Source organism: Notolepis coatsorum (genome assembly GCF_963971535.1).
Source record: "Notolepis coatsorum genome assembly, chromosome: 4".
NCBI classification, from domain to species: domain Eukaryota; kingdom Metazoa; phylum Chordata; class Actinopteri; order Aulopiformes; family Paralepididae; genus Notolepis; species Notolepis coatsorum.
In genome coordinates, this window is record NC_140168.1 from 201643558 (window position 1) to 201671170 (window position 27613).

Below are 27613 nucleotides of genomic sequence, written 5' to 3' on the forward strand. Positions count from 1 at the left end.
TTAAGTGGGAGTGTTTTGTTTGTTTGGCCGCATCGGCCAGGCTGTGCTGCTGGATGACGTCAGACGCCAATATGGACTTTTCCAAAATTGGTAGAAAGCATGGTATCAAGATATCTGTTCCTAATGTGTCAGTAGAGGACTGCAGTTTGGTAGTTGGAAGTATTGTTGGACATAAAAGCATTAAATCAGCTGCGAGAATGAATCAAGGAGTAGTGATTTTTCTTGACTCATTGGACAAGGTGCACACACTGGTTCAATCGGGGATAAGTGTTGATGGGGCTTTTCTTTCTGTAGAGCCGCTCTCCACACCAGGCAGAAATGTCTTTATTTCCAACGTTCCGCCGTTCATCAGTGACAAACTATTGAGAAGTCAACTAGCACGACATGGGAGGATAATTTCCCCTATAAGAAAAATGTCGTCGGGATGTAAATCTCCGCTTTTAAAGCATGTTGTCTCACACAGGCGACAGGTTTTAATGATTCTAAACAACAGCGGAGAGGAGCTTGAGTTGGTTTTTAAGTTAAAGGTTGATGAGTTTGATTATGTGGTTTTTGTGAGTTCTGGTAATTCGGGGAAGTGTTTCGGATGCGGGGAACTGGGTCATATCTCCCGAGATTGTGCGACCTCCGCCTCAGCCCCAGGAGGAGCGCGGGGCTGGGATCAGCACAGGTAGTGGTACAGAGGAGGGAAGAGTGTTGCAGCGCAGAGCAGAGAGCAGTGACGACAACAGAGTCCCGCTGCAGACCGCCAGCAATGTAAATAAAGTCCCTTTGCAGACCGACAGTAGCGCAGCAGATAGTATCCAGCTGCAGGGCCACAGAACCGGTGTAGCAGGTACGACGCAGAGCCTTGGTACAGAGGAGGGAGGAGTGAGGGAAGCTGCCCCCCCCTCAACTAGTGGAGACTGTGGGGTAACAGGGGGTGGTGCGGGTGGTGCAGGTACAGAGGAGGGAGGGGTGGGAGACGCTGTTCCCCCCTCAACCAGTGGTTGTGTAGGTAAGGAGGTGGGAATCAGAGATGCTGCCCCCCCTTCAACAAGTGGCGAGGTAACAGAGGAGAGCAGAGTTTTTTTTGTCCCCCCAAGCCCAACACCGCGTCAGGGTAAAAAAAGGAATCAAAAAAATATGACAAGTGAAGTAATAGGGGAACATTTGAATGTGGTGGACAATGTACACAGTCAGACAGTGGATGGCGTGGTGGGAAGTGATGGAGGGGTGGGCTCTCAGGATAAGGAAGGAGTGACAAGTTTGGTCATAGAAGACACAGGTTCCTCTCAGTCCAGTATGGACGAGGATGAAGTTGAAAAACAAAGGGGTGAGATTGAAAAACAATGGGGGGATGACATCTCAAGTGTTGAGGAAGATGAGTTCCCAAATGCTTCTCAAGTGTCTGATTCACAACGGAAAAAATGTATGCAGTCAGGCAGATACAGAAGTTCCTGCACACAACAAAAAATTTGAGAAGTGTCAAAGTGGAAGATTTTTTTGAAGATTTGGAGATGTTTATTTTTTCAGCAAGGACTCAAATGAGGTCGAAGAACAATGGGGGGTACACTTCCCAGGAAGTTTTTAGACTGAGAAAGATTGTGCAGAAGCTCAGAAAACTGGATGATATAATGTTACCATGATAATGGAGCTTCTGATGTTGTTATGGTTTGACACCGACCCCAAACGCAACGACACAAGAGAGTTGGATTCAGAGTTGCCAAATACAAGGGCTTGTTTATTTGGTGACTAGAATAAGTGAAACAGGGAAAGCAGGTCAACAAGAACAGGTACAATGAACAAGGGGCAAAGTTCTGCTGCTCTGCAGCTTCTCCCGGAAGGGTAGTCTTGGGAAGCAGGAGCAGACCTCTGTACCGCTCTGCAGACTCTCACGGCGGACCTCTCAGATGTTGTGCAAGACCGAGAGAGGGAGAGAGGGAACGGGTCAGTGACAGAGCAGACTTGAAAACGAGCTGGAGGACAGGGTGTTATATTCTTCGTGTTAAACAACACAGTGATGTGCAATATTCCAAAAACAGCCCAAGTGAAAAATCTTCATGTAATCACACAGTGAGCAAAAATCCATACACCGTCCAAATGTGAAATACTATCTTCGTGTAAACACACAGTGAGCAAAAATCCAAACACAGTCCAAATGTGAAACAATATCTTCGTGTAAATACACAGTGAGCAAAAATCCAAACACAGTCCAAATGTGAAATAATATCTTCGTGTAAATACACAGTGGGAGGTGGAAGATCCCAAAATATTATTCCATAAAGGATAGGGCAAAACGATAAAGGCTGGGTGAGTGACTGTCTGACAAAAAGGAGGTAGACTTCAGTGTAAAGGTTACACACGAAAATCGGAAATAGGTCAAGACAGTCAATCTAGAAAAACTCACCCAGACGAGCTGCGTAAAAGGAACAGGAACAAAGTGGAGGCGAGCGCGCGCCACGGAGCAGGTATCCAAGCGAAGGCTTCTAGGAATTTCCTGGAGATTAGCACAGTGAAACAGAAGCAACGGGGAAAAACATCCAGCGACAAATCAAGACGAACCAACAACTTAGGGTGGGGAAAACGGGGTATAAATAATGAGGGATCGATTGATTGAAAGGCAGTGACAGCTGGGGAATGTGATTGAAAAGCGTGGGGAAGTGAGGGAACCAATCAGCGACGTCTCAGATGACGTCAGCGGGGAGAAACGTGTGAACGAGGGAATTGAAATACTTGACAGAAAAAATGAATGAAAACAAAGCGAGGGTGGTTAAAGGAACAGAACGAGTGAGAAGGCAAGGACAGAAACCTCACAGATGTGTGGAGCCCGGCTGGACATTCAGGAAGGGAGTAGACCTGGCCCCGTTCCCCGTACCTGGATAACTGAGTTAGCCGGATAATTTCCAGTCAAGTCTGACTTAAGCCGGACCTTCCCATTCCCCGACGCGCGATTGTCTAAATCACCATGACAACAGATCAAAAAGTTTGAGCCTGGTCGGGAGCAGGGTTAACTTCAGTTAGCCGGATGAACCATGGCCACGCCCCCGCAAAGAAATTACAGCTCGCTTCCTGAAATGATTCTCACAGTCTAGGATCTGCATTATACCATTCTGAATTACGTTTCTGTGCTTCGTTTTCCTAGAGGGGGCTTTTGAAATGTATAATAATAGAACTAAATGCTGATAATAAATCATATTGAGCCTATAGATTTACTTTGTCCTAAATAAAATAATGCACGTCATATACGGCGCTCGGAGTCGCGATACACGCTGCATGTGGTTATTTTAATAACGGCGCATTGCAAATGTGAATCCCGCAGGGATATTTTTAATGAATGAAACATATCGGCCGTTTGGCTCTGATTAGTTTCATATATTCTCCGCTGTAGATTTGCTTAACGGAGCGCCCGGGATTGTGTTTCATTCAAGCATAAAATTGAAGTGTCTATGCGAGGATTGTGGTTTTTGTGTGATATTGTAACTGGGATTAAAATGTCTGATGAGATGCGCTGTTTGACGGATTTGAGAAATTGAATGAGCCGTTGACGTCACATTAATGCATTTGAGAATAAAGAGATAAAACTTCATTCAAAAGAAAAGATATTCTAAACACGGGTCTCTCGTCTATTAATGGATAAACAATGAATTTATCCCGTCTAGCACAGTGGCGCAGCGGTAGTGCTCAATCCTGTCAACCGGGTGACCGGTGTTTGAAACCCCGCGTTTCCAATATAATTTTTTGGAATATAATATTAATGATTATACGCAAAAGTAGCCTAGTTTTAAGTTAAAATATTATAAATCTACATGCATTGAGGATGTCATTCTTTATATAGCTCTCAACGTGCACCAAATTGAATTATTCCTACATTGCAAAAAGAAGGAAAAGACTAGGATTCGAACCCGGGCCGTCTGCGTGAAAGTCAAAAGCAGAAACCGTTACACCACAGTGCAGATAAGTAAAAGATCCACCATACATCAATCAATGGGTAAGAGAGCCGTATCCTTATTCTGTATAACAGTTTAACAAATTATTTTCGCTAGCAAGATCTCATTTGATTATTCAATCCATAAACCTACTGCCAGCAGGCAAGTTTAAAGAAATATAATCTGATTGATTGAGGTAATGAGGGACTTAAAATTAGCCTATAGATAACGCATTTAACTTGTCGGCGAGGCGATTGAGCCGTACTGCAATCTGTTAATAAAGTTTTAAATCAATTAATCAATCAATGCCGTTAGAAAATCAGGATCTCTGCTATCGATATGTGCTGGCTTTTCAACTGAAGCGGCCGCACGCACTTATCCTGGGTCTCAAGTCTGGTTCGAGTTAACGAGACTGAATCCACCTTCGAGGAACAGGAAAATCCCGGCTTCAAACATCGGGTTAACTGAATCTGGATAATGGGACTCTTGATCGACTTAGTTGAACCAGGTACGGGGAATAGGGCCCAGGGCTTGGACAGTGTCTGCAAGCAGTTGGGACAATGACACTGAAAGATGTTGTGAATGTAGCCGGGTCAGAGGAAGTGGCTTCTTTATTGGGGCTGAGGACGGCCTGTCACAACAGGGTCTGTCTGGACGATTGGACTGAAGCGCGGAGCGTCGGGGAACAATACCTGTTGCAGGATTATTTCGGTGGAACGGAAGGTCCTGATGAAGGGGATCTTTTTTTTCATGAGCTGGATATAAAAACTGACACAAATGGACTGACGGGACCCTTTTGGGTTGCTCATATGTTGTTCTTGATGACATATTATGTGTTGAATGGAAGTATGGATACTTTTTTTGTTTGGGTGGAGCTTCATTGTTTTTTTGTTGTGTTGCAGACGGACAGGTGTATTTTAGCATTTTTTTTATTGTGAGATCTCATGTGGTTTTAAGTGTGATGGGGACGTATGTTGCCCGATATAATGTGTAGTTAGTTGTTTTAATTGTAATGAGAAATATGTAAATAAATGTTTTTCTAAAATCAAAAAAATCTCTCTCTCTCTCTCTCTCTCTCTCTCTCTCTCTCTCTCTTCTGTTGTGCTGCACCCGCCGTGGTCTCTCTCTCCATCTCTCTCTCTCCCTCCCTCCCTCTCTCTCTCTCTCCCTCTCTCCCTCTCTCTCTCTCTCTCTCTCTCTCTCTCTCTCTCTCTGCCTATGCGTGTGTTTGGAGACGGAGCGAGTTTGTTTCTAACGTTTCTATTTATATTTCAAGTTGTGAATTAGACTGTACTTTATTTGGCCAATGCGTGGTACATGTTTGGTATAGCGCCCCCTAGCGCCCCCTCTGGAGAATAATCCAGGAGCCGCCACTGAAGCGCGGTGATTGAGAACCGCACAGTGTCCACAGCAGCATAAATAGTCTATTTCCATTTGCAATTTCCAATTTCCGGTGTGTGTATATACTGTAGCGACATATTCCGGATGTTGTTATCGGTCACCGGCGGATAGTGTACATCTTCTGGACTGCTGCGTGTCCATGCTGCTAACCGTGTAGATTTTGGCAGGGATTGCACGACTCCCAGCATGCATTCTCTATATAGAACATCCTCAATGTGATGGTGATCCTTTCCTTTGATGATTCCATGATGCGAGTTCACCGCCAAGGCGAGCTATAAGGTGGGCTGGGGGTCGATAGAATAGATCACTGCATGTGTGCATGCAAACATATAAGGTTTGGGGGGGCACTTTAACCCTTTCACTACCACACTACAGAAGGTTAACTTCCGGTTTTAGCACAACATGTAGTGCACGCATTTTGCAATTGCTCCGCTCCCACCAACGCTAATTTCGTTTAAAAACATTATTTGGACAGTAAAGAAAGAGAATAGACCACATCGTATGTATTGTTAAGACCCTCTACTAACCATATCAAAAGACAAAATGGTTAAAGGTAGAAAGGCGACAGAGAAAATAACTACGGCAACTTCAACGGCGCAGGACGTAACAAAACGAGGAAGACACGTCCTAACCGTCGCTGGTTCTGAGCCGACGGCGACAAGCTCCGAGGAGGAGAAGGAAGAGGACAATTTACCGGGATCATCGATTACGGTCCCCGAAAGAGAGTTAATAGAGACCAACATAACAGAAGGTACAGAATCAAGCTCCGTGAAAGCGAGAGCAGCCAGATTTATGGATTCCAACGTCACTGCATCTATCTACCATATGCCGCCAACTGAAGAAAGCAGAAATCCACCCGATTTCAACACACTGACTAACCTGATGGTAGAACAGTCTAACCTGATGAAAGAACAGATGGTAGAACAGTCTAACCTGATGAAAGAACAGATTACACACATCAAGGCGCTCGAGGCAAACGTCAATGCTAAATTCGATCGCATCGAGGCTAAATTCGATCGCATCGATGAGAAATTAGAAGAAGTCAAGAAAGCGATCGATGCACAGTCAAAGCGAATCACGACAGTGGAGATTTCGGTGACAGAAAACACAAAAGCAGTCAAGGCGAACGAAGGTGGCATGACAGAGATGGGAGAAGAGATGGAAAGAGTGAAAGAGGAATATCGGAGGGAAATACAAGGGCTTAAAAACGAAGCGATGGAGAGGCAACTAGAAACCCAACGTTACCACAGGCGGAATAACATCCGCATTGTGGGGCTTGACGAAGCAGTGAACTGCGAAGATACCAACTTTCTAAAAGTGTTATCAACGATTTTGGATAACACCGATCCAAACAAAGTGCCAGAAGTGGAACAAGTTTACAGAATCGGTTCCCAGGGGCAAAGTATCAACGGGCCGAGAGTCATCATTGTCACTCTGCGGAAAACTACAACAAGGGATGACATCATCAAATATGCTCGCAACCAACGTGGGAAGCTGAAGTATGGTGATAAACCAATATTTATCTACGAAGATTTGAGCAAAGAGGCCATCATACGACGTCTACCATACAAAGATGTGATGCAAAAGCTGTACAAAGCCGGCTACAAGCCAAGGCTATCATATCCGGCGCTGTTAACATTCTTGGGCAATAACGGCCGCAGGTCAGGTCCATATACACCTTTTGAAGCTGAGGATTTCCTGAATCAAAATGCAGCAAATAACCCAAAGCATGACGAAAATGCCGGAAACAGTTAAGCCTCTCTCTCAATATATACCAGTGTTGGAATGACTTTATTGTGTTCATCAATAAGGTCATTCCACCAGTGTTGGAATGACATTGTTGTGTTCATCAAAGTAGCAAACGATATGCAAGTCGTCTATAACAAAGTGTACTGTGTATAATACGATTCATAATACATTATAATTTCAGTCTCTGGTCTCTGAGGGGACAAATAAATATCATTGCAAAAAGATCTATCTGGAATATTCTGGGTTTATCGCTCAAATGCCCTGGGTCTCTTAGATCATTCTGGAAAGTAAAAAAGTCTAGGCACTAGTATATTCTACAACCTTCTAGAATATAAGGCACCATGACAACGAAGCATACAACTCTAACAATAACATTCGGTGTGTATACACATAGCAGATAATAAATTAAATGAAGTGCAATCAGTCCTTAATAATACTTAAAAAATTAACCACACATAAACGTATGAGCACAGCAAGGTTATTCTAACAATTTAAGTAATCACTCCATTAAAGGCACATTGAAGCGCTAAAAGGCGCTGCTTTTCTATCTTATCTAATCAGTTAAATCGGTTCTAGTGGCTTCTCCACGTTGATAATTATTTATCTCTTATTCCTTATCTATATCTTTCCATTGATTTTTATTTTATTTAATTTTTTCTTCTCATTACTCTATATTTTTTAAATATATTTTAACTTACATTGTTCTTTTCCAATGTTCTTCACATTAAGGTGTCAATATTACTCTATATTTTTTAAATATATTTTAACTTACATTATTCTTTTCCAATGTTCTTCACATTAAGGTGTCAATATTGCTCTACAATCTTTTCCTTTTTTTTCCCCACACGTTAGTGGAGGGTTCAAAGGAATATGTCGATAAAGGTTTATTCTCTTTTTTTATTTTATTTTTTATTTTTATTTTTATGTTATTTATCACAATACTTCATTACAGTAAGGGAAGGTGCAAGACCAAAAGCGACATTCTATTGCAATAGAATGGAAATGTTAGATCCTATGGCAATTAGCATAGGAAAATTAGGATTACAATGCTCAGTTTGGGCAATCCGGTGGACCATGGGAGAAAGTCAATCGCGGAGGATGTGTTCTTGGAACACAGGCATGTTCGACTTTCTGGGTGAGGGGAAAATAGGGGATTTTTATTTGTATATATATATGTTTTTAAGCTCAGCTCTCAACGGGACCTCATTAATTGGATGTGCATCTATTGTAGCTTCATACTCCAGAAACATTACCAAAAACTACATGAAAACATGCATAGACTATGGCTAGTTTGAATATAATGGTATGGAACACCGGTGGGATAAACAAACAACACAAGCGCAAAAGCGTGCTCACACTGATGAAAAAAGAACATGTGGACGTGGCTCTATTAAGCGAAACGCACATTTTAGAGGGAGACATAAATACGTTAGCGGATAACATATACCATAATATTAGTCACTCTTCTTTTGCTACGAGAACTAGAGGGGTAGCCATAGTCGTCAGACGCAAATTAAATATCGAATTGAAAGGGGTATGGTCGGATGCTGAGGGGCGCATAACTATAGCTAGGATTATACACAATAACAGGAAAATTGCATTGGCAGCGGTATATGCCCCGAATTTGTACGAAGTGGGTTTCTTCACTTCACTAACAGGAGAAATGTTAAACCATCCCGAGTACTCATATATAATAGGTGCGGATTTTAATGCCATTTGGAACCCAAGGATGGACAAAACTTACCTTTCCTTCTCCAGCGAACAAAAGAATTCATCTAAAGCATTAAAAGATTGGTCGAAATCAACAGGAGTAACTGATTTATGGCGTTCACTTAACCCCATGACCCGCAAGTACTCCTGTCGTTCGGCGAGACACAACACACTATCCAGAATTGATTACGTCTTTGCATCCCCGAGAATATTTGATAAATATGAAGTGGAAATGACACCCAATGCGCTATCAGATCACTGCTACTTAATCCTGAAAGCAACATTTGGTACACTATCTGCCCGGGCCCCAAGATGGCGTTTTAATTCGATGCTGCTTAACAACAAGGAATTCATTACACAAATTAAAGAAGCTCTCACAGTATTCCTACGGGATAATGCTAACTCGGTGCAAGATCCCAGAATATTATGGATGTCGGTAAAGAATATGATCAAGGATTTCTCGGATAGATTTACCTCCATATTGCGCAAAAATCAAAACACAAAACTGTCTGAAATGGAAACGCTTTACTCAACGCTTTTTAATTCTTTAAAATACAACAACTCTACTAGACTAGATAACCAAGTTAACATTCTAAAGACAGAGATCAAAGCAATGTACAGACAAAAATCGGAATTGCAAATACGCAGCACAAGACAACAGCAGTACTTCCAAGGTTCTAAACCTAGTCACCTATTAGCCATGCGACTAAGAATTAATGCAAAATTTGCAGATATAACTGCCATTAGGAAACAACAAGCTCTAGTAACAGAACCCAAAATAATAAACGATACATTCAAAGAATTCTACTCCGATTTATATAACTCAGAAACGACCTTTGATCAAGACAAATTAGACACATATCTTAATCAAATTACTCTCCCTAAACTTACGGAGGAAGACGCTAAACAGTTAGAAGTACCGATCACATTAGAAGAACTCAAGAAGGCCATATCCGGAATGAAAAACGGCAAAGCTCCGGGAATTGACGGTATCCCATCAGAAATGTACATTTCTTGCTGGGACATATTTGGACCCTTATTACTAAATATGATCTTATACTCAGTCAAAGAGGGAAGCTTCATTGAACACCAAAATACCGCACTCATTTCAGTTCTTCACAAAAAAGACAAAGACCCCACTGAGTGCGGTAGTTACCGTCCTTTAAGCCTCCTCGGAACCGATGTCAAACTGTACTCTAAGATATTAGCCATCAGATTGCAAAAGCATATGACGTCTTTAGTTCATCCGGACCAAACAGGCTTCATAAAAGGTCGCCTGATCAATGATAACATAAGGCGAATACTGCACGTACTAGATACAGACAAAGAGGACATCACACCTAAGGCGATACTATCCCTGGATGCTATGAAAGCATTTGACAGGTTGGAATGGTCGTTTCTATGGGCAGTATTGGAAAGGATGGGGTTAGGAAAAGGTTTCATTGATATGATTAAAGTACTATACAAGGACCCATCGGCCAGGATTACAACAGGCACATTCATCTCCGATATCTTTCCGGTATCACGCTCAGCCAGACAAGGTTGCCCTCTTAGTCCCGGACTATTCGATCTATCATTAGAACCTTTAGCACAATTTATAAGACAATCCCAACACATAGAACCAATAGTAATCAAGGGCACACATCATAAAATTAGTTTATATGCGGACGACGTAATATTGTTCATGCAAAACCCCAACAACACATTGCCGCTTATACTCAAGTTGATAGAGAACTTTGGTGATTTATCGGGATTTAAAATAAATTGGCCTAAGTCGGCTTTTCTTCCTCTTAACACCAGTGCAAAAAAAGAGACAACCCTCCCAGGTGCGATACCCATGGTCAAACATTTCAGATGCTTGGGTGTGGAAATATTTCCCACCATAAGACAAACGGTGAAGCACAATTACACAAAAATACAGAACAAAATCAAAGACGACCTGGACAGGTGGGCAAAACTTAAAAACTCAGTACAGGCAAGGGTATCAATAGTTAAGATGGATGTATTACCAAGAATCAATTTCTTCAGCTCAATGCTTCCGTTACCTCCTCCAGAGGGCTACTGGAAAAGATTACAAACCTCCACATACAAATTTATTTGGAATAACAAACCACCTCGCATAAAAAGATCCACCGCACAGAGAAATAAAGCAGACGGTGGCATGGCAGTCCCAGATTTTTTACAATATTTTAATGCCTTCACATTAAGACCATTGAAGAAGATATGGTTTGACCCCGAGGCTTTGGTATCTTGGAGAAAATTAGAAGAAAACATAGTAGCCCCACAGAGATTGAAAGACATAGCATACACTAAACTTTCAATCAAGCATTGTGAGCGAGAATTTGGCCCAATAATTACCCATGCAATCAGGACATGGCGGGAAACACAAAGGAAATTTCCTAACCCTCAAGTATGGCATAATCACACTCCCATATTCAATAACAATGCTCTCTTAATGGGAAAACGACCTATAAGATTCCCTATATGGGAAGAGAGAGGCATACACTCATTAGGGGATATTTTTAATAACAAGGGCCTCTGTAGTTATGTCGAAATATGCATAAAGTTTAACCTCACCGAGTCCACATGGCTTTTTTACATACAGTTACGACTTTGTATGAGATCTCACGGTGTTCCATTACACATACCAATTGAACACCACAGATACCACAAATTTTTCTATGAAAGAGATACATTGGGAGGTTTTGTATCAGGTTTTTATTATCAATTACTAACGTCCTCGTATGAAACCCTTCAACTAGACAATGTCTGGAGGAGGGATATACCAGACCTGGAAAATGACTTTGATTGGCAAGGAGCCTGGGCAAATGTCCGACTTACATCAAGGAACCCGGATCATCAACAAATCAATCTGAACTATATTCACAGGACATACTTGACTCCTATAAGGCTGTGCAAAATGGGGCTTATACAAGACTCCAAATGCTCCCAATGTACAAATGGGGACGAAGGAACATTTATGCACATGTATTGGGACTGCCCACCAGTTAAGGCATTCTGGAAAGATGTGTCCCAACAATTATCAATACTCGTATTTTGGAATATACCTGTACACCCCGCGGTATTGCTATTGAATGATGTTTTTGAGTTTGCAGTGAATCCACAACTAAAAAGATTGGTTTTATCGGGTATCACAGTAGCTAAAAAACTGATCGCATCACGTTGGTTTCAACCGGAAAAAATGTGCCGGAAAGTGTGGTTTCTTACATATCTCGATGTGATATATCAAGAAATATCTACAGCAAGAATTCTGGGGCTCAATGAATCCAAAATGTCAATGTGGTTAGAAGTGGTGGAGAGAATAAAAGCTAGCCTATAATGGTAGTGTCTGGTTAGGAGTGAGGGATAATGGAGGTACTATCCAAGAGGGGGTCCGGGAGGGGGGGGTTTGAGCTGGAGCATATGTGTGTAGGGTTTTAGAAAATAGGTATTAGGGGTATATTATATACTAACATTTATATAATTGTAACTTCGCTGGATATACACTGTATACGGTTAAAATGTTATTATTGACTATTTTTGTTTTATCCTGTTTCTGTACTTGCATATATTTTAACCACCTTTACTGAAAGTTTCATTATACATTGTGTGTTGAGTACTGACTTTTAATAAGTTTTGTTTTGCAATAATAAAAAAAAAAAAAAAAAAAAAAAAAAAGAAGGTTAACCTGGTAGTGAAAGGGTTAGGCGAGAAAGGTAGTGGAGGGGTCTGGGGAAATTTTTAGCGTCAAACAATTCATTTCCTGCATTCTGGTGCACCATTTTGTGCCTTTTCTGCATTCATATATGGTGGAAATGTCTTTATTTATGTAAAGTAAAAGACAACATTATTCAGGTACCCACTGACACAAATATAATGGAATATATTATAATGCAGTAAAACGTATTAATGACTGTTCCCCGGCGTTCCTGGCCAAATTCCTAATCAGGTCTCTGACACCAAGGCAACCTAATCATACCTTCCGCTTAATTGTCTGATATCAATCCCTGTCTCCTGAGCCGTTCAGCCATTGTGTAGTGTGATGTGATGTGTGCCTGGTGCCAGTGTATGGCAGCCATTGAGCCTGCGTAGCCCAAGGTTGGGTGAAGGAGGCCATTTACACCCTACATTGTAGGGAGCGTTTTGAGTGTCTAGAAAAGCACTATATAAATGTAATGAATTATATGAAAGAATCACATTTTCAAAGTCATTTACACAGCTCATTTGAGGTGATCCGTCTTTTCTAACCACTTGTCAAAGATCCCCCCTCGAGCGCACTTGGGACCGGCAGGCTTGGCCGTATTCAAGACCCCATCGCACTTGGACCGGCAGGCTTGGCCGTATATTCAGACCCCATCGCACTTGGGCCGGCAGGCTTGGCCGTATATTCAGACCCCATTGCACTTGGGCCGGCAGGCTTGGCCGTATATTCAGACCCCATCGCACTTGGACCGGCAGGCTCGTCTGTATTCAAGACCCCATCGCACTTGGACCGGCAGGCTTGGCCGTATTCAAGACCCCATCGCACTTGGACCGGCAGGCTTGGCTGTATTCAAGAACCCATCACACTTGGACCGGCAGGTTCGGCCGTATTCAAACCCCATCGCATGATCTGAATCCCTTCATCTTCCTCTGAACATGGAACAACAGGGAGACGTGCTCAACATCAATACCGTTATCGACCGCGACGCTCGTCAGGCGGCGGGGCTCAAGCTCGGATAGCATGCATGTTACAGTTAATTACGCTGGAGTGAGCATGATGCGCATCATGACATCTGCGAGGAATACATATCACATCCACTAGCGGATGGGCCCCCCCAACACGTTGGCTTCAATGCATTCATTGTGCACGTGATCAATATGACGACAGTTCTGAATATTAAAAGCATGGGGGGGAGAAGGGCCTACATTGCGGTGGGGGGGCACTGAGTGCAGGGTATTGAGCCTCAAACCTGAATTCTGGTGTATACTTTTATGCACCACTCTGTGCCTTTTCTGCAGAAATGTATGGCGGAAAGGTCTTTATTTGTGTAAAGGAAAAGACAACATTCCCAGGCACCCGCTGACACAAATATAATGGAATATAATGCAGTAAGGCTCTCATGTGTAAATATTTCATTAATATCCTTACATCCAAGCTCTCCTCTGGTCAACCATGATAGCATCATCTCCCCCACTCTGGAATGTGGCTGCATGTGGTCCAGTGACCAAGCTACAAATAGATCTTGACCACTGGGTACTACAGACTCTGATAATTCTAGAAACATACAGTTAGACTTGCCCCATGGATTACTTCATTAATATATCATATTTAATTAATATCTTACACAGAACCAGAGACGCATGCAATATATTTGTCTTATTCTCCCCAATCAAAAAGATACTCTGTCCAACAAATTCCCAAACCATGCACCCAAGAATACATTGACCTGATGACCTGCATGGTGGTCACAGGTTTGCCTGGTCAGAGCTGACTTTACACTAGCAGAAAGCCATACTGTATGTTATCTAATAAATCATCCTCCCTATAAGATTAACACGTAAAACTGATAAATCAATCCTAAACCCACAAACCAAATTACAAATATCCTTTTATTACAAAATCATTCTCCCTTTGTCATTTTCCCCACGTTCACACTAGAGACGAAAAGTCTGCTCTGGTCAGCAGAATGTTGCCATGACACGTTGGCACCGTCTCAGATAACACAACATTGGACTTAGACCTTATGGACCAAATCTGTCAGATCATCGGTCATCAAACCAGCCGGTCAACCTCCCTAAATATGGAACTCGCAAGAGTATTTAAGCCATGATTGTTTGTCATTCTGGAGCCTTTGCCCGTGGTGGTTCACTTGTGCGTGAGGCTCCACTCGGGCTCTGGACTTGACTGTTTTTCCTCCCTGTGTGTTTTAGCCAATCAAAACCACAGATTGGACTTTGTCCCTACTCAGCCGCTCATGATCACCAAAAGATCTCAGCTTTTTAATACTTTCACATGGGTTCTGTATTGCTTTCAAAAATGTATTCTTTTTTGTATTTGATTTTTTTATAATTTTTTTAAACATAACATAAAATTAGACATACAAGCATTAACAGTAAACATCCAATGAAATCACCATTTAAATAAATGTAGTATACGAGATATACACATAATACTTGCTATCTAATACCCTACATGCTCAAAAATGTATTCTATAGTTACAGGTAAGAAGGATATATACATGTTTTGACCCCCTTATTATTATTTTTTACCTCTTTTGGGGAGGGGGTTGTCATATTCATATTAAAGGGTAAATGGGCTGCATTTATATAGCGCTTTTATCCAAAGCTCTTTACTATTTTGTTCCTCACATTCACCCATTCACACACCGACGGCAGAGGCGACCATGCAAGGTGCCCAACCTGCTCATCGGGAGCAATTAGGGGTTACGTGTCTTGCTCAAGGACACATCGACACGCTGCCCGGGAGAAGCGGGAATCGAACCGGGAACCTTCCGACTACCAGACGACCGCTCTACCTCCTGAGCCACTGTTGCCCAACTGTTAGCTATATATTTTTATATATTTTTACCTCTTCTCAATACCCCCCCTCCCCTAAATCTACGCCTGTGGCTGCGGACGGGTTCCCCCCGCTGGTGTGAGTATAATAGAACGATCCAGAGAGCACGATACGATGTTTATCCTTCAGATAAAGACACAGCATGCGACCCAGAAGCATCAACACCTCAGCGCTCTGGGTAAACACTCCCTCTTTGGGGTCAGGTCAGGTCAGCTTTTTCCAAAATACACGTCACTCTTTCATTTAGTTACCGTCACCCTGAACAGAAGAAGATACGGCGCTAGGGGATGTGTGATGGATCATCTGAATTATCAGGACATAAAAACCTGTTTAGAAGAAGATTATTTTATTGTCAATGTACACAAGGCAATTTACATTTGCTGCTAGTTACACATACAGTCCTCATATCCCTCCTAGTTACATACATTGTTCATATCCCTCCTAGTTACACACAGTCCCCATATCCCTCCTAGTTACATACATTATCCATATCCCTCCTAGTTACACACACAGTCCTCATATCCTGCCTAGTTAGTAGTTACACATACACACAGTCCTCATATCCCTCCTAGTTACACATTCACAGTCCTCACATCCCTCCTAGTTACACACAGTCCTCATATCCCTCCTAGTTACACACAGTCCTGACATCCCTCCTAGTTACACACAGTCCTCATATCCCTCATAGTTACATACACACAGTCCTCATATCCCTCCTAGTTACACACACACACACACAGTGCACATATCCCTCCTAGTTACACATACACACAGTCCTCATATCCCTCCTAATTACAGACACACAGTCCTCATATCCCTCCTAGTTACACACAGTCCTCACATCCCAAATTCCATGATTTTTTTTTCCAAATTCCGTTTTTTCCGTTTTAATATTTCAGAATTCTGTATTTTGCTTTCTACGCTCATTTTACCATCAGAAATAGTGTCTAATAAGTGGGAATGAATAAATGTCCACAATTTAATAAGATATAACAGTCCATTTAATAGGGCTGTCTTAAATACTTCGAAGCTTCGAAGCTTTGTTCGATGGGCATGGGATTCGAATATGAAAATCAAATTTGATTATTAAAAAAATATATAAATGATATATATTTTTTTTATTTTGCAAAATCAACTCTGCCTCTCTTTGTTAACTACAACAAGCAATGCTGTTTGTTATTTAAGATGAGTGCTGTTTGTTATTTAAGATGAGGTTGGACTCGGCACTGACAGATTTGTGTTCATTGTGCTGCTTTTATAGTAAGTTTAAGTTTAAGTTTATTTGGATCCCCATTAGCCACAGCAGTGCTGGGGCTATTCTTCCTGGGGTCCATAACACATAAAATACAGTTACAGACGTATACACTCACAACATTTACATGTCATACAGACAATTAAAACAACAATAAAAACCCTTATACACTCATAACATTTACATGACATACAGACCATTAAAACAACAATAAAAACCCTTATACACTCACAACATTTACATGTCATACAGACAATTAAAACAACAGTAAAAACCCTAATCAAATTCATAATACAATATAAAAATACAAAATTATACAATATTTTAATAATATATCCCTATCAGACACATGCCTTTTCATCCATATATACCTATCTCTTTATCAGACACATACATTTTAATTTACGTACACACTATCTATTAGGGAATGTCAATTTCTTTGGTTGAAAATGTTGTTTTACCACGATTTTGAAACGGCATTTACTATTCTCCTGCTTAACATGTCTGGGAAGAGAGTTCCATTCCTGCATACCACGGAACATGACAGTTCGCTTCATTGCATTCGACCTCACTTTTGGAAGTGTAAAACCTCGTGCAGAAGCATGTCTGGTGGAATGGTTGTGTCTGTCAAGACTTATTGATTTTGTTATATAAAATATATAAAGCCTCAAATGACGGCTTACAATATTTCATGAAAGCAAAGTGTTTTGTTTGTCTAAGATTTAAAAAGGTTTAAACTTTACAGCACTGACAAAGTTGAACAACGTGCTGTACAAGTCCCACAACATAAAAAAATAAAATGTAAAAGAAATAATAAAAAGAAATTTATAAATGTTTTGATTTTTTTTAAATCGAATCTCGGCACCGAAGCTTCGAATTCCAAAACAATATGTGAAGGTCAGCCCTAAACGCCACACAGCACTGGTGCTTCTAAATGTGCTTCATACATACATACATACATACATACATACATACATACATACATACATACATACATACATACATACATACATACATACATACATACATACATACATACATACATACATACATACACAAAAACGGACCACTCACAAGCTTCAGTTTCAGAAGATCAAAGGCAGAGGGGGGGGGGGGGAAGCAAAACAAAACTAACTGCAGGGGGATTCAGTAATGAACGAGGGACTCTCTGCGCCCTGGCTCCCAAAAATAAATAGATTCAATTAGAACCACTTTCCCCAAGCGTGTTTCTGCCGCTGCAGCCCCTCATTCTGGCAGAGCAATCTCTCCCAAACGCTCCCATCACATCAGGAGACCGTCTGAGAACTCTCCCATCACATCTGTCCCTCGTACTATGTCACCATCTTCCGTTTTCGCCACACAAAGCCGATGCAACATAAAGAGTTGGCGTTACCGAGCTTTCATTGGTGCCGTGACCTCAATAATTAACTCGCCTCGTTTTCCCTCCCGCCGTGTCAGAGGCTTCGCGCCTGATTCTGCGCAGCTTTTTAGCGACAAAAGAGGAACCCAGTTATGTCAAGGCGACAGTAATGACCCAAAAAAGAAATCGAGGGCAATATGATTTTCAACTGAATACAAATATTTCACATCGACAGCGCTTTTCACAAGACGCCACGTCTCTATTCTGCTTAGTTCAGACAAGCCGGTTTGGTTTTCCCTCAAGTAAAACTTTTCTGTTTCCCTCTCTCTCTTTCCCTCTCTCCCTGCATCTCTCTTTATCTCCCTCTGTGTCTCTCTCTTTCCCTCTCTCCCTTTCGCTCTCTCACTCTCTCTGAGTCTGTCTTTCGCTCTCTCACTCTCTCTCTGCACCTCTCACTCTGAGTCTCTCTCTTTTGCACTCTCTCTGCATCTCTCACTCTCTAAGTCTCTCTCTTTTTCCCTCTGCATCCCTCACTCTGAGTATCTCTCTCTGCATCTCCCACTCTAGTCTCTCTCTCTCTGCATCTCTCACTCTCTCTCTGAGTCTCTCTCTCCGAGTTTCCCTTTCTCTCTCTGAGTCTCTCTCCATCTCTCTCTCCGAGTCTCTCTCTCTCTGAGTCTCTTCCTCTCTCTCTGCATCTCTCTCTGAGTCTCTCTCCCTCTCTCTCTCTGCATCTCTCACTCTCTCTCTCTGCATCTCTCTCTCTCTCTCTCTGCATCTCTCTCGCTCTCTGTATCTCTCCCTCTCTCTCTCTCTCTCTCTCCCTCCCTCTCCGTCGGCGTCTTACCCTCGGAGAAGTTGATGAGGCCCAGTAGGTGCAGCAGCTTGATGGAGGCGCAGAGCAGCACCACGATGCCGACCGTCTGCAGCCCCTCCGTCTCCCAGATGGCGTTCAGCATGACGCCGCCCCCCTCGCCCCGCTCCGAGCCACCATACCCAGAGCCGTACCCGGAGCCCGAGCCGGCCTCCTCGCCCCCCGCGGCGGCGCCTCCTCCTCCTCCGCCCACACTGGCCGTGCCCCCTTCCCCGGCACTCCAGTTCCCCCGCGCCCACTCCACCTCCGCGCCCACGCCCACAATCCAGTCTGGGGGTGGCGAGGGTGTCGGATGGGACAGGGGGGGTGGTGGGGTGGTAAGAGGGAGTCGATAGCCCGTCTCAGGTTTGTGAAGAGCTTTAAGTCATATAGAGGCTCCGTCCACGTCCAGGAAAACGTAGAAAAGACGACTCCGGGAGGAGACGGGTCCTGGAGAGAGACAATTTGGCTGCTGATGTCCCTTTTTAACTCTAGTCTCTCTCTCTCTCCCTGTCCCTCTTCTACTGTCTCTCGCTCCTTCTGTCCTTTGAAGAGGAGCGTGAACTGAACGCCTGGTGAAACACAGAAGTCTACTCTTTTCCCTCTGACAGTTTGTGGCTCTGTCTCTCCCTCCCTCCCTCCCTCTCCCTCTCTCCCAGGCGCACTCTCCCTCGCAGTAGAAGGAGGGGAGGGGGAGATGAGAGGGAGTGGACATGCGATAAGGATGGGAGACGGGACAGGCAGGAGGGAGGTGGAGCACCGGGAGACATCCACACCTCTGTCCACACATCTACCGCAATACAAATATTAAAATGTACAATAGTGTACTCTTATGTCACGTGCCATAGTTAAAGTACAATACAGTATGTTAAAGTGTGTGTGCATGGCTGCATGATCCTGTAGGTGCTATGAAAGGCAAAGTCATCTAGTCTGATAACAATTCAAACTGAGTACAAGGCGATAGAACTCTGGCAAAAGCGGGAAACAAAACCATTCCAAGCTGACACCAGGAAGCACTCTGCACCATTGTACTTTGCGATCATGATAAGTCATAGCTTTCACTTATGGATTCACATATTATTTTATATTAATTATATGAGTTAGATTTATTTTTAAAGACCTTCCGTGACCAAACTGTAGCGAGAAAAGAGCCTGGCTCCAAAGGAGAACGGTCACCCAAACAACATCTCTTCAATATTCATAATAATACTGTAATAACAATACAGAACTTTATATAGTCATTTTAGCAAAAGCAATGCTTACAAGACACTTTCAAACAAAACCACTTATTAGACATGTTAGGAGAGGGGATATTAAAAACCACATAAACTAATAAGTAAAAACATGCAGCGCTGAAAATCATTACAATTGGAAAAGTGATTTTACAGAGATTAATTTATCTTAAAACTCCATAGGCAGGTCGTTCCAATGTGATGGGGGGATGTGGGGGGGGGGTCCTTCCTTGGCCTTTACCAGATGCAGTCTTTAGGCAGCCAGTGAAACCTATTAATCAAAAGAGCCACTCATTACATTCAAGTGATTGCATTCAGACAGGCAATTTCATTCAAAGGGAATACATTCTATTGAAATGTAAAAGAGGAAATCAGAGGAGGGAATGCAAATGACGGATAGACAAGACGTTATATTTCCACTGATTGAGCGAATGAGAGAGAGAGAGAGAGGAGAGAGAGAGAGAGAGAGAGAGAGAGAGAGAGAGAGAGAGAAGAGAGAGAGAGAGAGAGAGAGAGAGAGAGAGAGAGAGAGAGCAAGAGTGAGAGAGAGAAAAGAGACAGAGACAGAGAAACAGAGACAGAGACAGAGAGAGAGACAGAGAGACAGAGAGACAGAGACAGTGAGAGAGAATGAACAAGGAAGAAAGAGGTTGATAAAGAAGAGGGTGGTCAGTGTCTTTAGTAAATGAGACACTACCACCTACTGGCCGTGTGGAGACCGTCATCAACCCAGGTGGGAACCGGATCGATAAATTACGCACACGGGCGGATCTTCACGATCGATGGACGAGACAGATTAATCAAACACAATTAAAGGGGTCAATGAGCCTGGCTGAGTGCGCCATGAGGTGGGGGGGCGGGGGGGGGTGTAGGGGGGGCAATTATTGTAATACACGGGTAAGGGGGTCACGAGAGCCTTGATACACCGTTTACTTTTCTCATATTCTTATAAATTTAGAGTTAATTATATTGTTTACACCGTTTATCTTTTCTCATATTTTTATATTCGGGTCTAATTTTATTGCCCATCATATTTATGCCGCTCGAATTTCCCCCAAGGGAATCATAACGGAATATCTCATCTTATTAAAGATGCAGTACAATGATGTTTTAATTGATGTATTGCTTATTGTGTACCGTTAACCCCTTTCACATGCCGCACTACCAAACGGTTAACCCTTTCACTGCCACACTACAGACGGTTAACCCTTTCACTACCACACGGCAGCAGGTTAACCCTTTCACTGCCACACCACAGAAGGTTAACCCTTTATTATCACACTACCAACGTTAACTGGAAAGGGTTAATGTTGTGTTTCAGATGCATCATTTGAAGTGTTTTAGGTCACCCTCTCTGGGCACAGCCAACTACCAGTAGACTGAGGGTGTGGTGTTATGTTAATGTGTGTGCGCTTTACGCGAAGGTACAGGCCACCGTACTGGGGGTCAGGGGTAGTTCGAGAGGAACCTAGGATGCACACCCGTGTAATGTAGCGAGGCTAAGCTAATAAACATACTTACAACCCAAAGCAGAGGACTCACGTATTTGTTACCGTGCAAAGTAACACGACATGGTGTCAGAAGTCCTGCTAGAGTTGTGTATGAGTTCGGTCGGACATTAAAGTGCCATTTGAGACTCGTTTATGACGAAGAAAAGCAGAAGGAGAAAGAAAAAGATGGTGGATAACGCTAATAACGCTGTAGCTCCGGTAGCGGCAGCGGTTTCAAGTGCTACGTTTAGCATCCAGCCTCCTGAGTCCTTCGACTTCTCAAAGCCGCAAGAGTGGGCCAAGTGGATACGCAGGTTCGAAAGATTTCGCCTGGCAAGTAACCTAAATGCTAGCTCTGAAGAGAATCAAGTCAACACGCTAATATATTGTATGGGCGATGAGGCGGACGATATTTTACGTGGACTGAATCTGGCTGTTGATCTACGACGTACGTACCAAGGAGTGCGGGATGGATTGCAAGGTTTCTTCGTGGTCAAGAAGAACGTGATATATGAACGAGCCAAGTTTAACATGCGCAAACAGGGAGAAGGTGAAACAGTCGATTCCTTTGTGACGTCATTGTATGCGCTGGCGGAGTATTGTACATACGGAGTGTTGCATAATGAACTTATACGTGACAGGCTTGTCGTCGGTCTGATGGATAAGCGGCTGTCAGAACGCATGCAGCTGGACCCAGACTTAACCTTGGAGAGGGCATTGAACATGGCGAGGCAGAGTGAGGAGGTGAAACGACAGCAATCCTCTCTGCGAGGGGATGCCAGGACAGAGGCAAGTGACATTAAATCGGTGGACAGGGTGTTTAAGAGCAGTAGCAAGAACTATGCTAAGAACAGCCCCCAACAGGCTAACAGCTACACAGCCAAACCACTCAGTACCCAGTACCCGAGGGGGAGAAGTGTCCAGTGTCATAAATGTGGCAGTTCTCAGCTCCACCCACAGCGCGATTGCCCTGCTAACGAGGTGAAGTGCCATTCATGTGGGAAGATGGGCCATTATAAACGTGTGTGTAAATCTTCCAAAAATGTACATGAGGTTGAGGAAGACTATTCCTGCTCCTGTGATGGGGAGGAGGAGCACATGTTCTTGGGCAGCATCACAACTGATGGGGAGCCATGGATGGTCGACATAGACATCAATGGCAGACGTGTGCCATTCAAAATAGACACTGGCGCTGATGTTACTGTGATGCCTCACACTGTATTCAGAGAGATATACAAACACAAGGATCCACCTACCCTGCAGAAAGCAACAAAGCCACTGATGGGACCTGGGAGGAGTCCACTAGATGTTGTGGGCGTCGCCAAGCTGTTGCTGAGGAGAGGAGAGAGAGAGGTGTTGGAGGATGTGTACGTCGTTCGACACCTACACTCAGCGTTGCTGGGGAGACCTGCTATCAGCAAGATGGAGCTTGTGGCACGTCTAGACAGTATAACGATGGAGACGCTCAAGACGACCTACCCAAAGATATGCAGTGGTCTCGGGGAGATGAAACAGCCGTATGCAATCAGGCTGAAACCGGGGGCTCAACCATTCTCACTGAAGACGCCCAGAAGGATTCCATTGCCACTGATGGACAAAGTCAAGCAAGAACTGTCCCGCATGGAAAGCCTCGGAGTGATCAGCCGGATCGAAGAGCCAACCGACTGGTGTGCTGGCATGGTAGTAGTCCCTAAGAAGAAGACAGAGGAGGTACGCATATGTGTCGATCTCACAAACCTCAATGAGTCAGTGTGCCGGGAGAAATACACCCTGCCAACAGTCGAGGAAACACTGGGAATGCTGGCCGGAGCCAGGATATTCAGCAAGTTAGACGCGAACATGGGATTTTGGCAAATACCCCTGACTGAGGAGTCGTCAAAGTATACAACTTTCATCACGCCGTTTGGTCGTTACCACTTCAATCGCCTACCTTTCGGCATCGCCTCCGCCCCAGAACACTTCCAAAACAGAATGGTGACTGAGGTCACAGAGGGGTTGGAGGGTGTCGTCTGCCACATGGATGATGTGCTGGTGTGGGGCCGATCACAGGAGGAGCATGACCAGGGGAGGAAACTAACTTTTTGGCTTACCAGCCAACTGGCGGGTATCTGATTTTTTTTACCAGCCAAATAGATTTTTTACCAGACAAAAAAAATCGCTAATTGTGATAATTACTTCTTTGTACGTCTTCGTCTAAATTGATTTTCAATCATAGTAAATTAATCACACTGTCTCTACTCTTCAAAATATTACATCATTAAATCACATATTAACATGAAAGAGGGAACTATTCTGGACTGGGTTGGGCTGAACTGGGCAGTGAAAGATGCTGGGTTGGGCTGGTCTAGGTTATACTGAATGATGAATTGAAAATGAATTGAAAATGGGGGACCCTGATGTAAACAAGACGAAAGTCTTTCTCTGGTCTGCATCCCCTTAACAATTGCATGTATTGAGCCGTACTGTACCCATTCTGCAATCTGTTAAATAAAGTTTTCATTCATCACAGCTCAACTACTAGGAATGTGTGTCTGACTCTTAAGTGCAGGAAATATTCATCAGAAAGGGGGGACATGATGGAGGGAATGGAAAGAGCAGGTTTGACAGGAGCAGGGTTGAAGGGATTGATTGATTGAAAAGTTTATTAACAGATTGCAGAATGGGTACAGTACAGTTCAATACATACAATTGTTAAGGGGATGCAGACCAGAGAAAGACTTTCGTCTTGTTTACATCAGGGTCCCCCATTTTCAATTCATCATAACATATTGGAGTGTGGAGGAAGTGGACAAGGCATTAAGCAAACAGGACTGAAATGGGGGACCCTGATGTAAACAAGACTAAAGTCCTTCTCTGGTCTGCATCCCCTTAACAATTGTGTGTATTGAGCTGTACTGTATTGTACCCATTCTGCAATCTGTTAATAAAGTTTTCAATCAATCAATCAATACTGGGTTGGGCAGTGAAAGAACCAAGCATTTCACTGTAATGTAATAGCTAAATAAAACAACTTGAACTTGACTTGTACATTTGCACTCTGGTTGTATGCCAAATGTATTCTGGTTGTACTGTACTTGTGCTGTAAGATGACAATACATTGGAACCGAATCGACAACGCTAGGGGTTCAGCAGGTGTGTTCTGAATGCCAAATATGACAACATCACCGTTGTGAAGGGCATATGGGCGAGTGGTGATATGCTGGGAAACCCGGTAATAATAAAATGTCACTCGGCTGCATTTAAGCAAAGCCGCTCAGTATAGTCCACTATGTTGAATGCGCGTTATGGTAGCTTGTTACATGCTAGGTAGCTAGCCGGCTAATGCTGGTTGACTTGTCATTCTCATCCGACTCGAAGGAGACGCGTCGCGTGCTGTTGTTCGCCCCCATGTCAGACCGCACCGATATCCGAAAGCGACGACTCTACATGCAATTATTTTCATCCACTCATGTGTTTTTGTAAGTTTGTCTACGTTGTCAAGCCGGCTGCCGGTGGCAGGAGTTTGTAGGTCTGCGCGCAGTGGTCTGTCCACTTCCCCTAGATGGGCGGCATCTTCTAGAAAACGAGTGTTCATTGGAGGAGCTTAGAGCGCATCTGTACAACGATGATGTTCATTGGTTATGGTCTGATTATTATGTGGCGCAAATGGGAGGAATCAAGGGGGGAGTCAGAGTTCGGTTTGTGCCAGTGAGCGAATCAGCAGATTGCAGAATGATTTTTTTGTTTTGTTTTGTAATTACTAGTACTCGCCAGACTGGCGAGTGCTCTTCATGAATTACTCGCCAAACGTAAAAAATACTCGCAATTGGCGAGTAAAGTGGCCTAATTTCCTCCCCTGAGCATGACGCTCGTCTGCATGTCGTGCTGGGGAGGATCGAGAAAGCAGGAATCACCCTGAACACAGGCAAGTGCGACCTGTCAAAGGAAGAGGTGACCTTTCTAGGCCATGTGATCTCCAGCAGTGGCATTAACCCAGACCCGAGTAAGACGGATGCCGTGAGGAGGATGGAGGAGCCGACAAATGTCAGTGAGCTGAGAAGCTTTCTCGGCATGGTAAACCAGCTGGGGAAGTTTATCCCGCGGCTGGCGGAGAGAGACAAGGCCCTGCGAGACCTTCTGTCAAAGAAGAACTGCTGGCTGTGGGGCATCGAGCAGGCCAAAGCCTTTCAAGATTTAAAAGATGCACTAATATCTCCTCCAGTGTTGGCCATGTACGATAACCACAGGGAGTGCAAGGTCTCAGCGGACGCGTCGTCGTACGGCTTGGGGAGTGTGCTTCTCCAAAAATGGGATGGAGTGTGGAGACCAGTAGCCTATGTGTCGCGGTCTCTCACACAGACTGAGCAGAGATACGCACAGGTTGAGAAGGAGGCCCTGGGCTTGACCTGGGCTTGTGAGAGGTTTAGACATTTTTTCATCGGCAGACACTTCCAGCTGGAGACGGACCACAAGCCTCTCCTGAGTCTCCTGGGGTCTCAGGCGTTGGATGATCTCCCTCCACGGATTCTGCGCTTCCGGATGCGCCTGATGCGCTATTCCTATTCCATTGCCCATGTGCCAGGGAAGAGCCTGTGGACTGCTGATACGCTCTCACGTGCTCCTGTGAAGAGGAGAGAGACACCAGAGGAGGAGGAGTTATTTGAGAATACAAATATCTATGTGGACATGGTAATAGAGAACCTGCCAGCGAGCACTGCCTACCTGGACGAGCTGAGAGAGCAGTTGGAGGGGGACAGTGTGTGCGCACAGGTGAAGCAGCGGTGTGCAGAGGGATGGCCACCACACAACAGTGAACCGGCTCTCAGGCTGTACTGGGCGGAACAGGCGTCGCTCACAGTAGAGGATGGACTGTTGCTGAGGGGAAGCAGGCTTGTAATCCCTTCAACAATGAGAAACGACGTGCTTGCCAGGCTGCATGAAGGCCACCAGGGGGTGGTAAAGTGCAGGGAGCGAGCACGGCAGTCTGTATGGTGGCCCGGGCTCAGCCAGCAGCTGAATGAGCTGGTCCTCAACTGCCGAACATGCAGCAAAGAGAGAGAGAACCAAAGGGAGCCCCTGATGCCATCTCAATACCCAGGGCGACCGTGGCAGAAGTTGGGAGCAGACCTGTTCATGCTGGAGAGCAAGACTTACCTGCTGGTCGTGGATTATGCATCAAGGTACGTGGAGATCGCTCTGCTGACTCCCACAAAATCAACAAAATCAACAGACGTCATCCACCACTTGAAGTCAATCTTCGCACGCCATGGTATCCCGGAGGAACTGGTGACGGATAACGGGCAGCAATTCTCCGGAATGGCCTTTGCAGCGTTTGCGACATCATATGGGTTTCGCCATGTCACAAGCAGCCCGAGATATCCCCAGAGTAATGGGGAGGCAGAACGGGCTGTCAAGACAATAAAAGGCCTACTGAAAAAGGCTGCCGACCCATACCGTGCTCTGCTGGCATACAGAGCCACCCCGTTGCATAACGGGTACAGTCCAGCCCAGCTTCTTATGGGGAGGAGACTCCGCACGACGGTGCCAACGCTTCCTGCTCTACTGGTCCCTACTCTTCCTGACAGTAAGGCAGTGGTTCAGAAGGAGGAGGAGAGGAGAATGAGAGATGCCCAAAGCTACAACCGGCGTCATCGTACGCGAAGTCTCGACAGGCTCACTCCAGGAAAGGAGGTGTGGGTCACAGATCAAAGTGCAACTGGAGTTGTGGTCAGCAGTCACTCCACTCCACGTTCGTACATCATAGATGGACCCCATGGAACATTAAGGCGAAACCGTCGCCATCTCGTCCCCATGGAGCCCTCACCGGAGCAGAGTGCAGCAGAACCTACGGAGCAGGAGGTCCTGGAACCACCAGCTACTCCCAGAACCAGGTCTGGGAGATGTGTGGTGAAACCAACTAGGTTGGACTTGTAAGAGACAGTAGAGAGAGAGAGAGAGTAAAGAAAAGTGACATTCATGCGATAGAAGGATAGAGGTTTATGTTAAAGTGGAACTATTTTACTATTTCTTTCACTATTTGGGCACTTTTACACAATTCCTGTGAGTCTATGGAACACCTCTGTAATATATATATTTTTTTTATTCATTGTTTTGTATTTC

At 44.1% G+C, this 27613-nt stretch overlaps 1 protein-coding gene across 2 annotated transcripts in view; it reads right to left on the reverse strand.

The window, feature by feature from the left end:
- Positions 1 to 27613, reverse strand: part of kcnip4a (potassium voltage-gated channel interacting protein 4a) — a gene marked incomplete at both ends in the record, with an annotated part of 306188 nt that overhangs the window by 189888 nt on the left and 88687 nt on the right. Inside the window, one exon of one of the 2 annotated variants that reach the window (XM_084312711.1) lies at positions 18787 to 18898. The exons of the other annotated variant lie outside the window; for it this stretch is intronic. Coding sequence (XP_084168837.1) covers positions 18787 to 18898 — 112 coding nt within the window. Of the gene's footprint in view, positions 1 to 18786; positions 18899 to 27613 lie in introns of those variants that run through there. 2 annotated transcript variants of the gene reach the window in all.